At 32.1% G+C, this 18,407-nt stretch overlaps 1 protein-coding gene across 1 annotated transcript; it reads left to right on the top strand.

Annotated features, from left to right (window-relative positions):
* The first annotated feature begins 15,321 nt into the window (after positions 1-15,321).
* LOC109338551 (protein SHOOT GRAVITROPISM 5-like) lies at positions 15,322-18,407 on the top strand. Its single transcript, XM_019575818.1, has 3 exons — positions 15,322-15,928; positions 16,174-16,573; positions 17,424-18,407. The coding sequence occupies exons 1-3, from the start codon at positions 15,814-15,816 to the stop codon at positions 18,316-18,318; spliced, it is 1,410 nt and encodes a 469-aa protein (XP_019431363.1). The 5' UTR covers positions 15,322-15,813; the 3' UTR covers positions 18,319-18,407.

Below are 18,407 nucleotides of genomic sequence, written 5' to 3'. Positions count from 1 at the left end.
TAGTTACAATCGAAAATACTTCATTCGTCGGATTTACTTTGCCATCCTCACCAAAAACATGTATAGTTATCTTTGTTAAACCTAATATAATAATTTTTATATATCGCTACTAAATTTTCAACATTGTAAATTTGTTCTTATTTTGTAGATATGTTCTTTAATGTGCATATTTTTCATTGATTTTTTTGTTTATTTTATAGATCTATTCTTATTTTGTATATTTGTTCTCATCTTTCATTTATATGTTTGTCTATTTTTTCATAGATTTTTTTATTTTGTAAATTTGTTATTTAAAGTATTTTTTTATTATTGATTTTGTTGTTTATTTTTCGTTGATTTGTTTATTTTGTATATATGTTCTCATTGATTTCATTATTTTTGTAGATTTGTTCTTCCGATAATTCTCTTCTTTAGCCTCTTATTTACGAGGATATCATCTTAAGAATGATCACACCCTAAAAAAAAATATTTTAAAACAAAGGTGTCAACACACCCAGAAATATATTAATAGAGGGAAACCATTACAAACCCCTAAACCTATAATTAGGAAGTAGCAATAAGTTTCTATGAAAATCGTGCAACAAGAAGAAAGGAGGGGAATCCCACCAATCCATTCTATAAATTACACCAAAATTCGCTAGTTTATCCGCACAAGCATTCCCTTCCCGAAAGATATGGGAAACTTGCACTTGCATATCCATCATTAACCGATTGCACTTGTTCATAAGGTTGCTTAACTTCCAAGGCACCGGTTTATTGCCCTTGAATATGTCCACCACCGCAGTTGAATCACACTCTAACCAAACAAAGAACCAACCTTTAGAGTGAGCCATTTGGATAGCCATAATTGCAGCTAGAACTTCAGCAAAAATAGAGTCTTGAATGCTGAAATATGAAGCAAAGCAACCCAAGCACTTTCCCTTGCCATCCCTGAAAATAACACCACCCCTACATGCCCTGGGGAACCCTTAGCTGCCCCATCGGTGTTAATCTTCACCCAACCCCTCAAGGGCATAGCCCAAGTGACCTCAGTTATTGAAGGGGCCTTGTTGTACTTGCCATTCACTTGAAAAGCTCTTAGGATAGAGAATTCCAATAAGGAGGATTTAGCACAACAATTGGTGAAGTTGCCTGTGAAAGAAGTGTTCAACTTGATCATGTGAATTTCTTTGGCAAAGCTGATGGAAGTGTTATCAAACCTAGACCTATTTCTACATAGCCAAATAACAGCAATTGAGTTCACAATGGCAGAGATTAACACCTGCTTCAATTGAGGACTCCATTGAGGAGAAATGGACAGGATGCTCTTGAGAGAAGCATGATCAATGCTGTAACCGAATTGAGAGCTTAGCCAGGTCCAAATCAGCTTAGAAAAATCACAGTTGAAGAAGAGATGATGAGAGGACTCCTCATTGGAACCACACAGATTACACATAGAAGGTAGAACCAATCCCCTCAGCTTCAAATTTTTGTCAGTGGGCATTCTGTTTTTGTAGAGCCTCCAAGCAACAAAAGACCTAGAAGGATGAATAGAAATGGACCACAGACTACTGCACATGTTGTCTTGTTGTTGAGCAGTTGTGGTGAATTTATAAGCCTCTTTTGAGTTAAGAATCCCATCATTGGTGTGCATCCAGGCAAACTTATCAGGCAGGTGAGTAGCAGGAATAGGGGTTCTCAAAATACTATGACAAACTTCAGGATGAATCCTAGTTAACTAAGATGGAATTATCAAGATGGAATTATCCAGGCAGAGTCTTGAATGAAGTCATGAATCCTGGCTAAGAGAGCAAAAGAGATGTGATTAGGGATACCAAGCAGGTCAACTAAGGTTTTGCCCAACCAATTATCCCTCCAATATCTTATGCTGCTCCCATTGCCCAATAACCAAATGGAGTTGTCAAGGATGACATGCCAATGCTTCCTTATGCCAGGCCAAATTGAAGATTTTATGTAGGAATTCTTAGGCTCTTTATTCCTGCAAAATCTACTCCTGTAATAGTTAGCCCATTCCTGCTGAGAAGAGTTCATTTCCCAAGCCAATTTTAACATAGTTGCCTCATTTAACAACCTGATTGATCTTATCCCAAGCCCACCTTCTTTGGTTGGGCAGCAGACTTTGTGCCAAGCAACTGTTACAAGCTTCTTGACTCTAGTATCACCAGACCATATGAAATTCCTTATGCAACAATCCATTTTTTCAGCAAATTGACAAGCCAACTATAGATATGGAAGCTATACACTAGCATACTGTGGATTATGGTCTTAACAAGCTCCACTCTGCCTAATTGAAAGACAACAACCTTTCCACTTGGCCAATTTGTTGATAATTCTGTCTGCTATAGGCTGCAAATGAATAGCTTTTGGTTTACCTTGGAACACAGGCACCCCAAGGTAATTGAAAGGCAAGCTTCCAGGACCAAAGCCCAACCAGGAAGTTAACTTTCCAATCTTTCTAGCATTAGCCTTAGTAGAGAAGAACTTACACTTGCTGAAATTGAAGCATTGACCAGAAACTTTGGCATAGTCATTGAATAAGTCCTTGATTGCTAACAAGTCTCTCTTGATTCCTCTGCAGAAAACCATAATGTCATCAGCATAGAGAACATGGCTAGGGTTTGCAATTCTGGGTCCAGCAATAGATCTAAATTTCCCCTTCTCCAGCAACTTAGTTAACCCTCTGCTTATCACTTCTTCAGCCAAACAGAAGAGCAGAGGTGATAGGGGATCCCCTTGCCTAACACCTCTCTTGCAGCTAAAGTACCCAACAGTGTGACCATTCAAAGAGATAGAGAGTTTAGCAGACTTTAGGATAACTTCAATCCAATGAATGAAGGAATTGTCAAACCCAAAGGCCTCAAGAGTGTCAATAAGGAACCTCCAGTCAATAGTATCAAAGGCCTTCTTGACATCAAGCTTAAGGGCTAAGTTTCCACCAAGAGTCTTATGATCAAGAAGATTAATTGCCTCAGAAGCTATACATATGCAATCATGTATGTGCCTATCTTTGATGAAGCCTCTTTGATGCTGAGAAATGATTTTAGGAGCAATTTTAGCAAGCCTGTCAGCCAAGACTTTGGTGATTATTTTGAATTGGAAATTTGCTAAAGCAATTGCCCTGAAATCCTCAATTTTATCAGCCGAGGGGAACTTGGGAATTAGAACAAGGTTATTGGAGTTAAGATTAGGGAGAATCCAACCCTGAGTGAAGAACTGCTTAACAGAATGGCACACATCAGTCCCAACTATGTCCCAAAATTCCTGAAAAAAATAGCCTCCAAATCCATCAGGGCCAGGGGCACCCTCTCCATTCATAGTAAACACAGCAACCCTGATCTCATCCTCCAAGGGAATCCTGGAAAGCATATTGTTGTCTTCCTCAGTAACCAGCTTAGGAATCACATAATCAATGAGGTTACTAGGCTGAGTTACATTTTCAGAAGCATACAAATTAGTGAAGTAGTTCAGAACATGATTATCAATATCCTGCCTATGAAGCAGAGTTTCCTCTCTCTGTCTAAGAATGCACATAGACTTGGTTGCATACCTAATCTTAGCAATGTTATAGAAGTAGACAGTATTCCTTTCACCACTGATTTGCCAATTCAATCTTGACTTCTCTTTCCAAAACTCCTCCTCAGCAATTAAAGCCCCTAGCAAGTTTTTTTGAGCTTTTTTGAGCCTGGTCCTCTTGAGTCATTAGAGTATCAGATTGACCCTCATTGGTAATTCTAAGCTGCAAATCCTCCAGATGAGAGAAATTGTCCTTGACCCTTATGTGAATATTTCCAAAAACATCCTTGTTCCAAACCTTTAGGATAGCCTTGAGACTCTTAAGCTTGCTAGCCAAGATATACATGGGACACCCCACCACCCTATTAGCCCAGTGAGCCTCTATCACTCCTCTAAGGCTCTCATGCTTCAACCATATTTTATGGAACCTGAACTGAGACTATATTCTAGCATCATCATTGCAGAAACCAGGCATAATAGGGTGGTGATCAGAAGTAGATCTAGGCAAAGTGCAACAATAACTTTGCTGCCAAATAGTCATCCAATTATCATTGCACAAAGATCTATCCAGCCTTTTTTCAGTATGAGCCAAGCCTCTTCTTCTATTTGTCCAAGTGAATTCAGCTCCCTTTTTTTCAGTATGAGCCAAGCCTCTTTTTCTGAAAGTCCTCACAAGCAAGTCTATTAGGCAGGTAAGAACCTTTGCATTCATTGGCTCCCAGCACAGAGTGAAAGTCCCCAATGCAACACCAAGGCCCATGATTAGTAGAGATTAATGGCAAGATCTCAGACCAAAGATCCTTCTCATCATGTAAATAGTGTGAGCATAGACTGCACAAATGAAAGCCAAATGATTATCCTGCATCAAGGATATGGAAATTTGTTGAGCTATGTTGGACATAACTTGTTGATACCATCACGACAAGCACCCCATATATTAGGAAGCAAGGTACCCCTATCATTCTCAACAAAAGGCTTCAGCTTTAAAGAAGACCAATACAAAGGGTTGATTTTATTCAAAGGAACCATGGGCTCAGAAATGAAAACAACATCTGGCTTATTGATAGAACAAAGCTTTTTAAAAACTAATCTAGTTTTGGAATTTCCCATTCCTCTACTGTTCCAATAGATCACCTTCATTTGGAAACATTTAGATAGCCCCCCCTACGGGTGAAATGAACCTTTTCCAGGCTTTGCTCCTGTCTCAGTTTTTTTCTTTTGAGATTTTGACAAAAATTTTGTGTGTGTCCCCTCCTTAGTTGTGTTTTTAGCTCAGTTATTATCCTCCAATTCATCAGTGATGTCTTCCTCCTCATCTTCCCATAACCTTCCAACAATTCTAGTCTCTTTTGCTGCCAAGTCATTGTTCATCTGGCCATGTTGTTGGACTATGTATCTTTCCTCTGGAATGAGTTGAATGTCCTCATTTTCTTGAGTTTCATCCACTCTTGTGTCCCTAGTGTCATCATCCGAAGAACTCTGGAGGTCACAAGCCTCCTCATTCAGGTTTGGGGGAATACCCTCCTTTTGAACTTGCTCAGGATGCAGGTTTACATTGTTCTCAAACTCCAATTCTATAACTAGGTCATTCTCCCTAGTGTCCTTTGCCACCTCCTTCCTCTTATGAAGCTCAGAGCTCTTGTTGCTGACTTTTTTACCATTGCTTGGAGCAGGACCCTTGTCAGGCATTGTCTTAAGATTTTTTCCTAGCGAGGTGTCTTTCTTAAACCTTGGAAGATCCACTCATGCATCCTTATTTCTCCTACAGCTTGAGATAAGATGACCAATAGATTGGCACCCTGAGCAGAAATCGGGGAGATTTTTGTACTCAATGTGAACAAAGAAAGCAAAGCCTTCTCTTTCCACCAAAATTTGACTAGGCAGAGATCCTTTGAGGTCAACATCCACTAAAATTAAATTCTGGCAAAGTGCCCAAAAGATCTACTAGAAGTTGCATCATCCAGAGATATTGGAACACCCAAACCCCCTGCAATAGAGAACAAGATCCTAGGACTCCAATACTTTAGAGGTAAACCCAAGATCCTAACCCAACATTGTGAGTGAGACACCTTCTGAAGGCTTGGATTGAAGTCAGGGGACCATAGTGATAGCCTAAGAAATCCTGGTTTTAAACTCCAAGACCCAACTGCGCAGATTGACCTCATATCCTCAACTGATGCAAATGCAAACTCATGGAATCCTCGACCAGCGATATCATGCTCCATGTTCCAATCATGTTCCAGAGAGTTTGAAGCTTCGTTCTCAGCTCAGTGAACCTAAGGGGCGAATCTCATTTGCATAAGATGAGTCTGCCATGAAGGTGGGATTTACACCTTTGAAGACCCGCTTGGTACTCCTCTTCCGGTATCTTAATAGCAATGGCGTCTCCCTTGTAACAAGGTTGAAGTAGCTGGGAGATTGAGATGTCACACGTAGCCTTAAGAGCTTGAGCAAATGACTTGTTTTTGTGCACTTCCGAGATTACTGGAACTGGATCTGGAACCTTGGTGACCTCTGCGTCAGCTAATTCATCCAGATTGGCCAAACAGGACCAAGGGATGGCTGGTTTTTGATTGAAAGATTTCATCCTTGTAGTTCCAAGATTGTTGGAGTTCTTCATCATTGTGTTTCCCTAGGACATGAATGATCACACCCTAAAAATTAACAACATGGTGGCTTTCTTAAGTCCAACATAGTTACTTCAACTATATCACAAGTAAATATGTAGTTTCTGTCTAATAATTCATATTTGATGGGATTTTTATGTTAATTTGATTAAAAAATTTCATATGATATACCTTATTACTCGTTTGATCCTGATTCTTCAGGAAGTAAAAGGTCATGCTGGAAGTATGGTTTCTTATATGATGCTGAAGTTCTCTTATGGTCAAAAGTTGATTTTAGCTTTTCATAATGTTGTAAGATTTACTGTAATTTGATGATTATTTTTATTAATTATAATTTTTATTAATATTTCTGGTTGTTAAAAGGTTGTGTGATTAATAAATTTTTTATCTTATTTAGTTATAAAAAATTCTATATCAACTTAAGTTTCCTCAAGTCATATAAATGGTGTCGTGCTTTTTGAATTTGTATATGTGTATGATTTTGATAAAATATAAATGTTCCTTTATTCCATATCTTCATTGCTATTTACAAGATTTGGTTGTAATTTCAGGTACATACCTACAATAGCAACACGCACTATAGGATATGATCCAAGTTAACTTAAGAGAAATAAACTTAGGAATTTGGTTGTGAAATTTATGATTATTGTTCAAATTCCAATCTTTTGTTTTTTGTCATTGATACTTTGGAATTCACTTGAGGAATCAATTAACTCCAATTTATTTCGAACAATCAATTTTGGCAAGCAATTAAAAATTGATACTTTGACCGTTTAACGAATTTCAACAATCAACCTTAACTACTCAATCATTAATGCACGTTTTACATTATTTATTTGGACTTAAGAGAAATAAACTCATAATTATTTTGTTACATTTTTTTACCTCTAACTACAATCCAATCAAATATTTTTTAAGCATGTTACAAGTGAAATATTTTTTAAGCTTAATATATTGATTTTAATTTATAAAAAAAACTTCAAATAATGAGCATTATCATAGGCTTTATTATGTTTCTATTTTCCTTTTATTACTTCACATCCCATCAAATACGTTACATGTGAAATATTATTTAAACTTAATATATTGAATTTCAATTTAAATGAATCTTCTAAAAATAAGCAGTACCAGAGACTTTATTACATTATATATTCCTTATATATTCCATTTAATCACATGACGATTGGTTTATGCTATACATTTATTATATATTCCTTTTAATTAGCATTAATGATTTGCTCATCAAACACATTGGAAATTTTAAGCTTAATATATTAACTATGCATTTCACCATGCCAAGAGAGTTAATGATTATTATTATTTTTAATATAAACGTTAATGTTCATAAATATGCAAAACTTTGAAGAATGATTTTTAAATACGTTAATTTTAAAATATAATGTTTTTAGTAAATTCTATTATTTGTTGGTATGATTTGAGGGTTTTTATTTTAAATTGTGAAATTATGGTTTAATATGACCTTCAATCAAATTTCATATATTACAATCATTTAGGAATTAATTTTGTTAAATTTATTAATACTTTCAAATTCTAATATTTTGTTTTTTGCCATTAAAACTTTGGAATTCACTTGAGTAATCAATTAAATCCAATTTATTTCGAATAATCAATTTGCCAAACAATTAGAAATTGATACTTTGTCTATTTAACATTAACTACTCAAACATTAATTTGTGTTGTATATTATTTATAACAAACTTAAGAGAAATAGACTTCTAGCTTTTCACATCTGAATTACTTATCTCTCTACCTTATCCTTCCCTATCTTCATCTTGTTCTCTTCCATTTCATTTCATATTTCACCATTCTTCTCTCCTTATCTACAATATAATGTTCCATTTATCGAATTTACTTTGTCATTATTACAAAAACACATGTAGCTATTTCTTATTTTTAGATATGTTCTTATTTTTTAGATCTTTTAATTGATTTTTTGTTTATTTTAGTGTTGTTAAAACCGTACCAATCATCAAACCGGTCAGGGTACTAGTATAGTAGTACAGTTGTTCAACTAGTGGTTCAGTAATTAACCCGCATGCCGGTTAAACCGGACATACCTACTTATATTTATATATATACAAACCTATAACAAAAAATTTCCAAATAGGTAGATACTCAAATTTATAATCCATATTCATAATCTACTCAAAAATTACATAAACAAACAACTATAAATCTTTAATAAATTCAAAGTCTAAATTACAAAACATATATCAATCCAAGAGTATCACTTAACAATTTCAAAATATAAATAAATGACACAAGTTCACAACTCACTCTACAAAACAAATAAATTTGGAGTTTTAACATTTAACACCAATGAGTCAAAGTTGTCTCCAAGATTACACAAATGTCACTGAGATTACACACAAAGATTAGGAACCAAATGGTGTAATCTAAGTCTGCATTGGAAGCATGTGTCTTGAAGTGTTGAAGAATGGTTGGAAAGATGGGTCACCTTGTAATGGGTTTTTAAGTTTTTATGTTTTTTTTTCAAAAAAAAAATGTGTATAAACCGGCCAATTTAGTCAAATACCGGCCGGTTCATCAGTTTTGATCAGTTTGACCGGTTTTTGACCAGTTTTGGTACTTGGTCAATTCAACATCTGTACCGTACCGGTTAGGGATCCGGTTCACCAATTTTTCGGTTGAACCGGCCGGTACGGTACAGTTTTTACATTATTGGTTTATTTTGTTGATAAATTATTATTTTTTCTTTGGTAGTTAACAAATTTCGACACTTAGATTTGAAAGTTGACATTTTTATCAAAAGTCATTATCAATATTCTTTTCAAAAGTAACGGATATTTAATTTATGTTTGTTTGAATTAATTTTAAACTATAATGATGAATTTTGATTTTTTAGAATAGAGTCTCTAAATAACATTTATTGCAAATATCATAATAACTATTCTTCAAAATATCAATTTTCTAAGGTAAACAATAACGCATTGTTAATACATTGAGTTCTCCACAGAATATGAATAAACTTAATTCAAACAATAAAAATATTAATTCAAATATGTATATTATAAAAGTGACAATTTTAATAGGAAAATATGTATTGTAAAATATCATAGTTGTATTGAAAAATGTATCTTGCAAATAATAGAAATGGATCTTTAATTTATGAGTTATTTTCATACAATGATTATTAGTTAAAAGATAATCAAATAGAATAACATTTAATTATACTACATTTGAATGCTAAAAATATATTCAAATGTTTATACATAATGATTATCAATCTAAAATAAAACATAATCATTCAAAAGATATGCTAAAAAAATCCTTATAACTTTATGTAATACTTATAAATGTAATCCAAAAAAAAATGATCCAAAAAGAAGTCCTTATATTTATAATTTTATATAGAGAATACATAGGTGGGATATTTTAGAATCAAATATTTTCTATAATCACACTTTCAACAAATGAATGCTTATACAAATGCATGTATAAATGTTAATATTGTACATATACCCTAAAAAACAAATTTAATATTGCAAGTATAAGAATGCATCAATCTAAAATAATAAAAACAATTCAAAATAAAAATAATGATTAACATTGAAATGATAACATTAGGGTTTAAGGTTTAATTAAAACTTAGGTACAATAGCAAAATATTAATCCTTACTTAATTATTACGAAATCAAAAAAATATAATGGTTCAATATATAATTTATTGGCGTTATAAAATATATACATTATTTGTGTATTATGCATAAACAAAGAAGAGACCTGTGCAAGTGCATGGTGCTAGTTGACAAAATAAATAAATATATGCTATTTAATTTTGGGAAAGCTTTTCTAATTTGTGCATAAGATCAAATGAAATTATTTGATTTACAAGTTAACTAACATATACTGTGCCTTGCACACGATAACGTTAAAAAGACTATTTACATAAAGAATTAAATAATTATTGTACATTAAGAAGACGATATATATGATGTCAAACACAAACAAACTTGGTGGGTCATTTTTCTGTTGATTAAGTTTCTTCAATAATTAATTAATTAATGCCGTTCTATTACATTAAAATAATTTCATATCAATCTAAGGGCTAAGGCTGCAACCTTTTACTGATTAGTCTCATAAATTAATGGTCACTGCAAAGCATAAAACAACTTTCTCTGATCAATTTATTGTCTTGTTGATACAATCCATCTTTTATTTCTTCTTTTCAGAATATGAATAATTAAAGGAAGAAAAAAAAAGACTATGGACATAAATATATAAAATAAAAAAAACCTTTTTGGTGGGCCATTTCTGTTAATTAATTAAGTTTCTTCCATGAATTAATGCTTGACCTTAATAAAGGTGGAACTTTTTTCATATACTTCTGGTCAGCATGATAAATTAATGAAGCTTTTATGTTCTTGGCCCTATCTCACTCCTTTCTCAAATGATTCATACACAACTTTGAATCATCACTCGTACTAGAGAATCTAATACTGAAATATGAAGAGTAAAATTTAGTTTTATAATTTATAATTTATATTTAAAATAGTTTAAAATTTGGACTGTTTATCACATGTCATCATCTCCATCCTATACTGGAAGATATATTATTGGAGATGATTTCTTCTGGTACCAATAGGTATGAAAAAGAAGATCAATATCTGATCACCTTGTTCATAATGTGTATGAAATAATGATTAAGAACATAAAATTAAAGCTAACCTGATAAAGTTGGTTTTAGTACCAACCCATAGTTGTTTATAACTGTTTAGTGAATTTCATAATGAATGGGAGGGATGATGGGTTTAAGATTCTCAAACACATGCAACTTACTTAAGAGCGTGTCCTTTGTGATCATCTTTCCCAAGAGCTCGTGATCCCCAATCCACATACTTTCTTCAACATAGATTAGAATATTTCACTAGAGAAATATTATTTTGGAGGGGAAAGAAAAATAATTGATAGTTTTGGAAAGAATCTCTCTTGTTTTTGGTTGATAGAAATAGATGGAAGAGCTTTGTAGGTTTTTTACTGCCCTCTAAAACTCTCCACATGCCATTTTCATGGTTTACTCAATTTAAGATTTTTCTAGAGACAAACATGTCAAATTACCTTAATAACTTTAGTAAAATGTTACAATTATATTGTTGTATATTTTCCACTTAATTAGATTTTTAAAAGAATAATAAATAAAATATTTTTTAATATCATTATTTTAGTTTCATCTTATCTAATTTCATACTCTCAAACTAAATAAAATATATTACTTTCATTTTCCATTCCATTCCTTCCACATCCTTACCCACTGATTTATCTCATTCTTTTTCTCTCATAACTTCCACACAAAAAGTCTAAAAGTTAGTTCGAAATGATAGAGTTCAGATATAAAGTGTAAATATCACATTAAAAATTGTCTACTAAAATGGAATAATTAGCTTTTTTGTATTCTATTACTAATTATTTATTAAAACTTAATACTCAATTATTTTTTGGTAAAGAAATTAATTATTTTTTGGATAATAAAGTCTTAGACCACTAGATTACCTACTTATTCTGCTTAATACTATGTTAGTAAACCTAACAAGGAAATAAATAAAGCTGATAAGTGCATTAGGGTAGCAAACAAGATCCCTCAAAAGGAGATCCACATATTCCAAACATATCCCTTTTCTTTTGCTTTTTCTTTACCTAGCACTTTTTAATAGAAATAAAATTAATTTCGATAATTTTTATCACCGAAAGAAATTAGAGTCTCTATTTCATGTGCTAGTTTGTTTTTTTGGTTTAAACTATTATACTGTCCGATCTGATCGGGTGATTTCATATATAATTAATCACTTTTATATAAATATATAATTATATATAAATACAAATTTTATATAATTAATAACTATGTATAATCATATTGAAGTAAGATTTCTCCAATTTTTTTGGATTTGAGTAAAATAAAACATTAGCGTAGTGTTTCATTTTTTATACTTTAAGCGAACCGTTCACTTCACTTCCTGATTATTTCGATTTAATCAGGTTTAATATGATTAGACTAGAGTTTTCCTAGTTCATACCAGTTCACCCTGCATTTAATTAAGACTACTAACTAGAGTCTTTTTCAGTTTAGTCAACAATCAGATCGGTTGAACTGTCTCATCCGATTTTCATAACACTGATTTAAGGTAGCTTCATTTCATTACCAATTAGTTATATAACATTTCTTTCAAACAATGCTAATTCCACAATAAAAGTATGTTAAATTATTAATATGAAGTATTTTTTTATTCTCCTTTTAGGGGGTAATCTAGTTGTTTAAGCGACATTTTCTACTTAAGATAAAATAATTTTATATATGACACCGAAACCAACCACTTGTTATTAGTACTGATGTTGAGTATTAGACAATTTAAATTTATTTTAAACTCAGAAATAGACAAAAGACTGTGGTTGCATATTTAAACCAACATCTGAAGTGGACAAAAGTACCTTTTTTCTCTTAATTTTGATAGTTCATTTATTGGATTTGGAATAAACTCACCATGCAAAACATGAAAAGGATTGCTATTAAAAATATGCGAGTCTCACCACTCTAACCTTAAAACTAAAAGGAATACTAAGCCAAATTTGGGTTGAACCATTATTATAAATGTGGGATGGAGCATTATTTTAATCCAGTTGGAAAATAAAGTATAATTGTATGTAATAAAGAAGAAGAAAAAGAATAAGCACATTACAGAATTACTTAACAATGATGATGAACTTATTTACATAACAACAACGACTTCTGATGACTAAAATCACAGCTTTGTGACATCGTTGTTTAAATTTATTCTTTTACAGTTAAACCATCAAAACAGTAATTAGTACTACTATAAAATAGTATACATCAACTTAAAACCTTGATTAGATGAATGACACAAAATAATATTCACCCTAGTACTAAGTAGAAATAGCTAATAATAAAAATTAAGTAAAAGAGAGGCCTTAATTTACATAATGTCAAATGAAAAACAAATTATCAGCAAATGAGTACATTAACACTTCTTGGTCTTACTTAAATCCTTATAAGATGACCATTCCTATATCATAATAATAGTCAACAACACATTATTAACATATCATCATAAGTTAACAACAAGCACCTAGGTCACTATTATTTAATGTGCTACTACCAATATGTCACTGTCATTTGTTACTAACACACATGAAGATTAGAACTACGTATAAACCAAAAGATAAAACTCGTGAAAACAACATAAATATTTCTCATTGTTTAGGAAGAATCAAATGGTTTTGTAGTACACAGGCATTTTACATTAAATTTGGTAGATCATAGGGGCTACATTGCACAATTTAAGCATATAAAAATTAGTAGAGGCAAAAAGGGTAGAAAGATTACCTTTTTGTGTGCAACAGAACCCCCATACTACAAAGCTATTGTGTCATCCATGAATTAACACTTCCATCATCTCCTTTGCCAAATGGTTATTAAGATCAATATATGAGGATTCAATAAATCCGAGCAAACAAATAATGAGTAGCAACGATTCCAAATTTTGTTTAAAATAATAAAATTTATGTTAAATAATAATCACGTTTTTTAATTAGAAAGACATTAATGCATTTCCCACATCTATTCTTAATATACGGGTGATTGGAATGATATTTTATAATCTAATTCTATTTTCACAAGGATACTTTGCAAAAAAAATTCCATTTTTAAAAAAGTATTCAAATTCTTCTAATATCAATTATATATATATATATATATATATATATATATATATACGTGTGTGTGTATGTCAGTAAAAATATATTTATATATGTCAGTGAAGGCTTAGAATCAATGTTTTTAACTATAGGGACTAAAATCATTATTGTGAAAATTTATAATATCAAAAGAAAATTGTATTTAAATTGCCATTCTAAGAACATCACCTAGAAGAGACAATGATGCTAATGTTAACCCTCAGCTGTTAAGGTGATGACCCTAGTTTACCAAAAAGCAAAGCATCTTGGGCAGAAAACATTATGACCCTCTTTGATTACAATGCCCTTGAGGGTGACTTCTCATCCTCATTACCACCTTTATAAAAGATGATTCTAGTGAAATTAATTATAGTTACTGCACAGTGGCAAGTATGGGCTATGGTGTGTAATGATACTTATATGTGCCACTAGTTCTCACTTCTAAGATATCCACATACAACATAATATTGTGGAAAGTTTTAGCATAATAACATTAAGATTTGAGTTTTAACAACACTAAATTTTAAACTCTTGATTTTTAATCTAGTTTTTGAGTTTTAAGACTAATCTTCAAAATTTTATGTAGACTTTTAAACACTCTTCTTATCCCACATCGTTAAATAAAATAAAAAGGATTAAATAAAATAATAAAATGATACTTTTGAAATAAAGTTTTCTTAGGAGTCTTAGTACAACGATATTCCAGGAGAAAAAATATTAAATAGTCATGAAGTTTAATGATCATAAATGAAGAAATGTAACATATATTTTTATGAATAATGATATATCATTCTATCAAATCCTCCTACACCATAAGCAAATGATATATCAATCATTAATAAAGAAAATATCAATTTGTAACATGTGTTATTTTTCTTATTTTATATGAGGATTTGTGGGATAATATATCATTTTTTAAATTTTTATTGGTAAGGAATATTAAATTAGATTATGTTAAGATATTCTCTTATGCAAGGCCAAAAAAATAATTGACCTCAACGAAAATTAAAAATGAAATTCACACATGTGTCTAACAATTTATTTACATATGAATTTAAACTTAAGGCTTGATTTAATATTTTAAATTGTGATTATAAGTTGCAATGTGATATTATTTTGGAATCTCCCAAAATCATAATATGTAACCATAATTAGGATTGAAGTGTACAATTTAAAATACTATTGTGACATGAAAATACATAAATGTGATATGTATCTTTTCGATTTATCCAATAATTGTTAAAGTTTGATTTATATGATTAACTTAAAAAATCCACCCAAAAATTCCATTATTGTATGAAGTTGGAAAGAGAAAGAGCCCAACAAAAAAGAGGAAACTTACGTGTGTTTTAAGGGGCTTGGCATTTTGATGCATGCAAAGCAAAATAAAATATTGTGTGATGAAATTATGGATGGATTTTGTTTCTTTATGGAAAAAAATTCTTCTTTCTTTTCTTATGGAGCCCATAGAGCTGCTTGTGGGATCAAGTTTCAAGGTTTGTGATTGGGTCTCACTCTCTCTGTCTCTCTTTTTGAATGTTTATTAAGGAGAGTCTATTACAGACAACCCTTGCTGAAGTTGAGGGTTGGAAACAAGAGAAGGAACCCAGAGAGAGAAAGTTAAAAGCTGCTGAAAAAAGAAGCTGAAAGTTTTAAAGCAAGTTAAAAAAAAGCTGAGGAAAAAAGCCAAAAGGAAGAAAAGAAATAAAAATAGCTTTTGTAATTTTCTTCTCTTCTTCTTCTCTATGTCCTTGCTAGGCCTTCTAGCTATATCATCATCTTCTCAAATCTTTCTTAATATCACTCTGCTCTTCCCTTGCTTAAATTCTATCACAAAGATAGAAAACATAGACTTGTTGTTTCACTTCTTAGGCTATTATCAATTATCATACAAGATATATATACAACTTATATATATATCAAACACTTACTATACAGTAATACCATGTTTGCCAATAATATATCTCCCTTATCAGTTCCAACTTCTGATCCTTCTTTCTCATCTCTTGAAAATGGCACTTCCACCAATAAAAGGAAGAGAAGACCAGCAGGAACACCAGGTGATACAAAATTATAACTAATCCAATATTTCTATAAGAAGTTAAATCCATTCAATTGTTTTCTTGAGTTGATTTTTTACTAGTGTTTTTGAATGATGATTTTCTTATATAATCAAACAATTTCATTAAGGGAATACAAGGGGGTATTCCATGCTTTTCAATGATACTTAAACTTTATATTATATTCTTTATTTAATTCAATGATAGATATATTGTTGATAATATTTTGTTGCACATATAAACAGATCCAGATGCAGAAGTAGTGTCACTATCACCAAAGACCTTATTGGAATCAGATCGTTATGTGTGTGAGATCTGCAACCAAGGATTCCAAAGGGACCAGAACCTTCAAATGCATCGAAGGAGGCACAAAGTGCCATGGAAACTATTGAAGAGGGATACACCAATGATGAAAAAGAGAGTGTTTGTGTGTCCTGAACCTACTTGTTTGCACCATCAACCATGTCATGCACTTGGAGATCTTGTTGGGATAAAGAAACATTTCAGAAGAAAACATAGCAATTATAAGCAATGGGTTTGTGAAAGATGTTCTAAAGGCTATGCTGTGCAATCTGATTACAAAGCTCATCTCAAAACTTGTGGCACTAGAGGTCACTCTTGTGATTGTGGCCGAGTTTTCTCAAGGTTTTTTTTTTTCTTTATTTAATGAGCATTTTTTCCATGGTTCTTGATTCATGAAAGGGTTTTGACTAAATTTGGAGGATTTATGGGTTGCTTTGGTTATGGGATTTTCATAGTTTTTCACTCTATTTGATGTGCTGCAAGTTTTTTTCTTTAATCCATTTTAAAGTCCCATGATTATATCAATCCATAAAAACCTCCAATCTCTTCTGTTTTACTTATAAAATATATTTTATTAATGGTATATAATGTACACAAAGGGTGGAAAATCAAAAGGATATAATTAAATATAAAATTTCAATATATTTGATTGATGGAACCTCAAATATAAAAATACTTTTTAACAAGAACTGTTCATTGACAGTTAGGTAATTACACGATTTCCAAAAATGTTTTTCAGTTGGTCATATAATTGTTTGTATTAGCCTCAAAATCCTTCAGCCATTCCAAAACCTTAAAAACCTTCTCCTTTGTGTGTTAACGTTACTGTGTTTGTGTGATGATGTCTTCCATTGACATTGTATTTCTTCAATGAGAAGTACATTATATAAATCTCAAAATTATAACATGAATTCTTGACTTTTTTTTTGTCCTTTTAATCAATTATTTTAGTTGAAACTGGAACCTCTCTTCTCTCCCACCATTATGAAAACCATTGGATGCCTTTTTAAGGCACCTTTTATAACCACTTTTTCTTTGTCTCCTTTTCTTTCTTCCTTACTTGCTTTTTAAATTCTAACTCTATGCTATGCCACATGCAAGAATAATGGACCCATTTGAATGCTTCAAATTTCAATACTACTAATACTTAATGATCATGGATTTTTCTTAATTTCTCATCTTCCATGTGTAGGGTGGAGAGCTTTATTGAGCATCAAGATGTTTGTAACATGGGGAGGCAACCTCATCAACCATTGCAACAATTACAACAACAACAACATGCATGTTTGTCTAGAACAGCTTCAAGCCCAAGCCCATCAAGTGAAACCAATTTCAGCACATGTCCTAATTGGCCACAAGGACTAGTACTAATGCCAAAACCAATAAATGAACCCACATTTTTCAATGTGAACCCTACTTCTTCCACTATTGCCATCATTGCTGAAACCTCATTATCCAAGAAAAATAATAATCTCCACCCCAACTTAGACCTTCAACTCTCAACAAACAACACATCAAACACTTACACCTTTGATGTTGTAGCTGCATCGTTGTCACCTAATAAAAGAGATGATGATGATGATGATCATCATCAAAAGCATTGCACAAAGTTTCAGCTACCAATTGGTTCATCAGATAACAATGTGAAAAATAACCAATCAAATAGGAACAACAACAACTCATCACCAAAAGAGACTAGTAGTGAGAAACAAGGCACGGCTTTGTTAAGTGTAGCCATGGCAGAGAAAGTTTATGCTGAGGAAGCAAGGAAGCAAGCAAAGAAGCAGATAGAATTAGCAGAACAAGAGTTCACAAATGCTAAGAGGATTAGACAACAAGCACAAGTGGAACTTGAAAAAGCCTATGCTTTGAAAGAGAATGCAATGAAGCAGATAAAGTCCATCATGCTTCAAATCACTTGCCATGCTTGCAAGCAAAAGTTTCAAGCACAAACCACAACAAGTACCACCCTTGATCATGAGAATAATAGCTCTTTGGGGTTAAGTTACGTTTCTTCTGCTATAACAATAGAAGGTGACGAAGTAGAAAACAAGAATGGGAAATATCATTGGAAATCAAACTACTAATTCTAAGTTCATCTTATCTCTTCCTCTATTATCAGACACGGATATCTATTATCAGATAAAGATCTACTGTCCTAAACTGTGTCACATAC

The sequence above is a fragment of the Lupinus angustifolius genome, unplaced genomic scaffold (assembly GCF_001865875.1).
Source record: "Lupinus angustifolius cultivar Tanjil unplaced genomic scaffold, LupAngTanjil_v1.0 Scaffold_29_3, whole genome shotgun sequence".
Taxonomy (NCBI): domain Eukaryota; kingdom Viridiplantae; phylum Streptophyta; class Magnoliopsida; order Fabales; family Fabaceae; genus Lupinus; species Lupinus angustifolius.
This window is presented reverse-complemented; position numbering and strand designations above follow the sequence as displayed.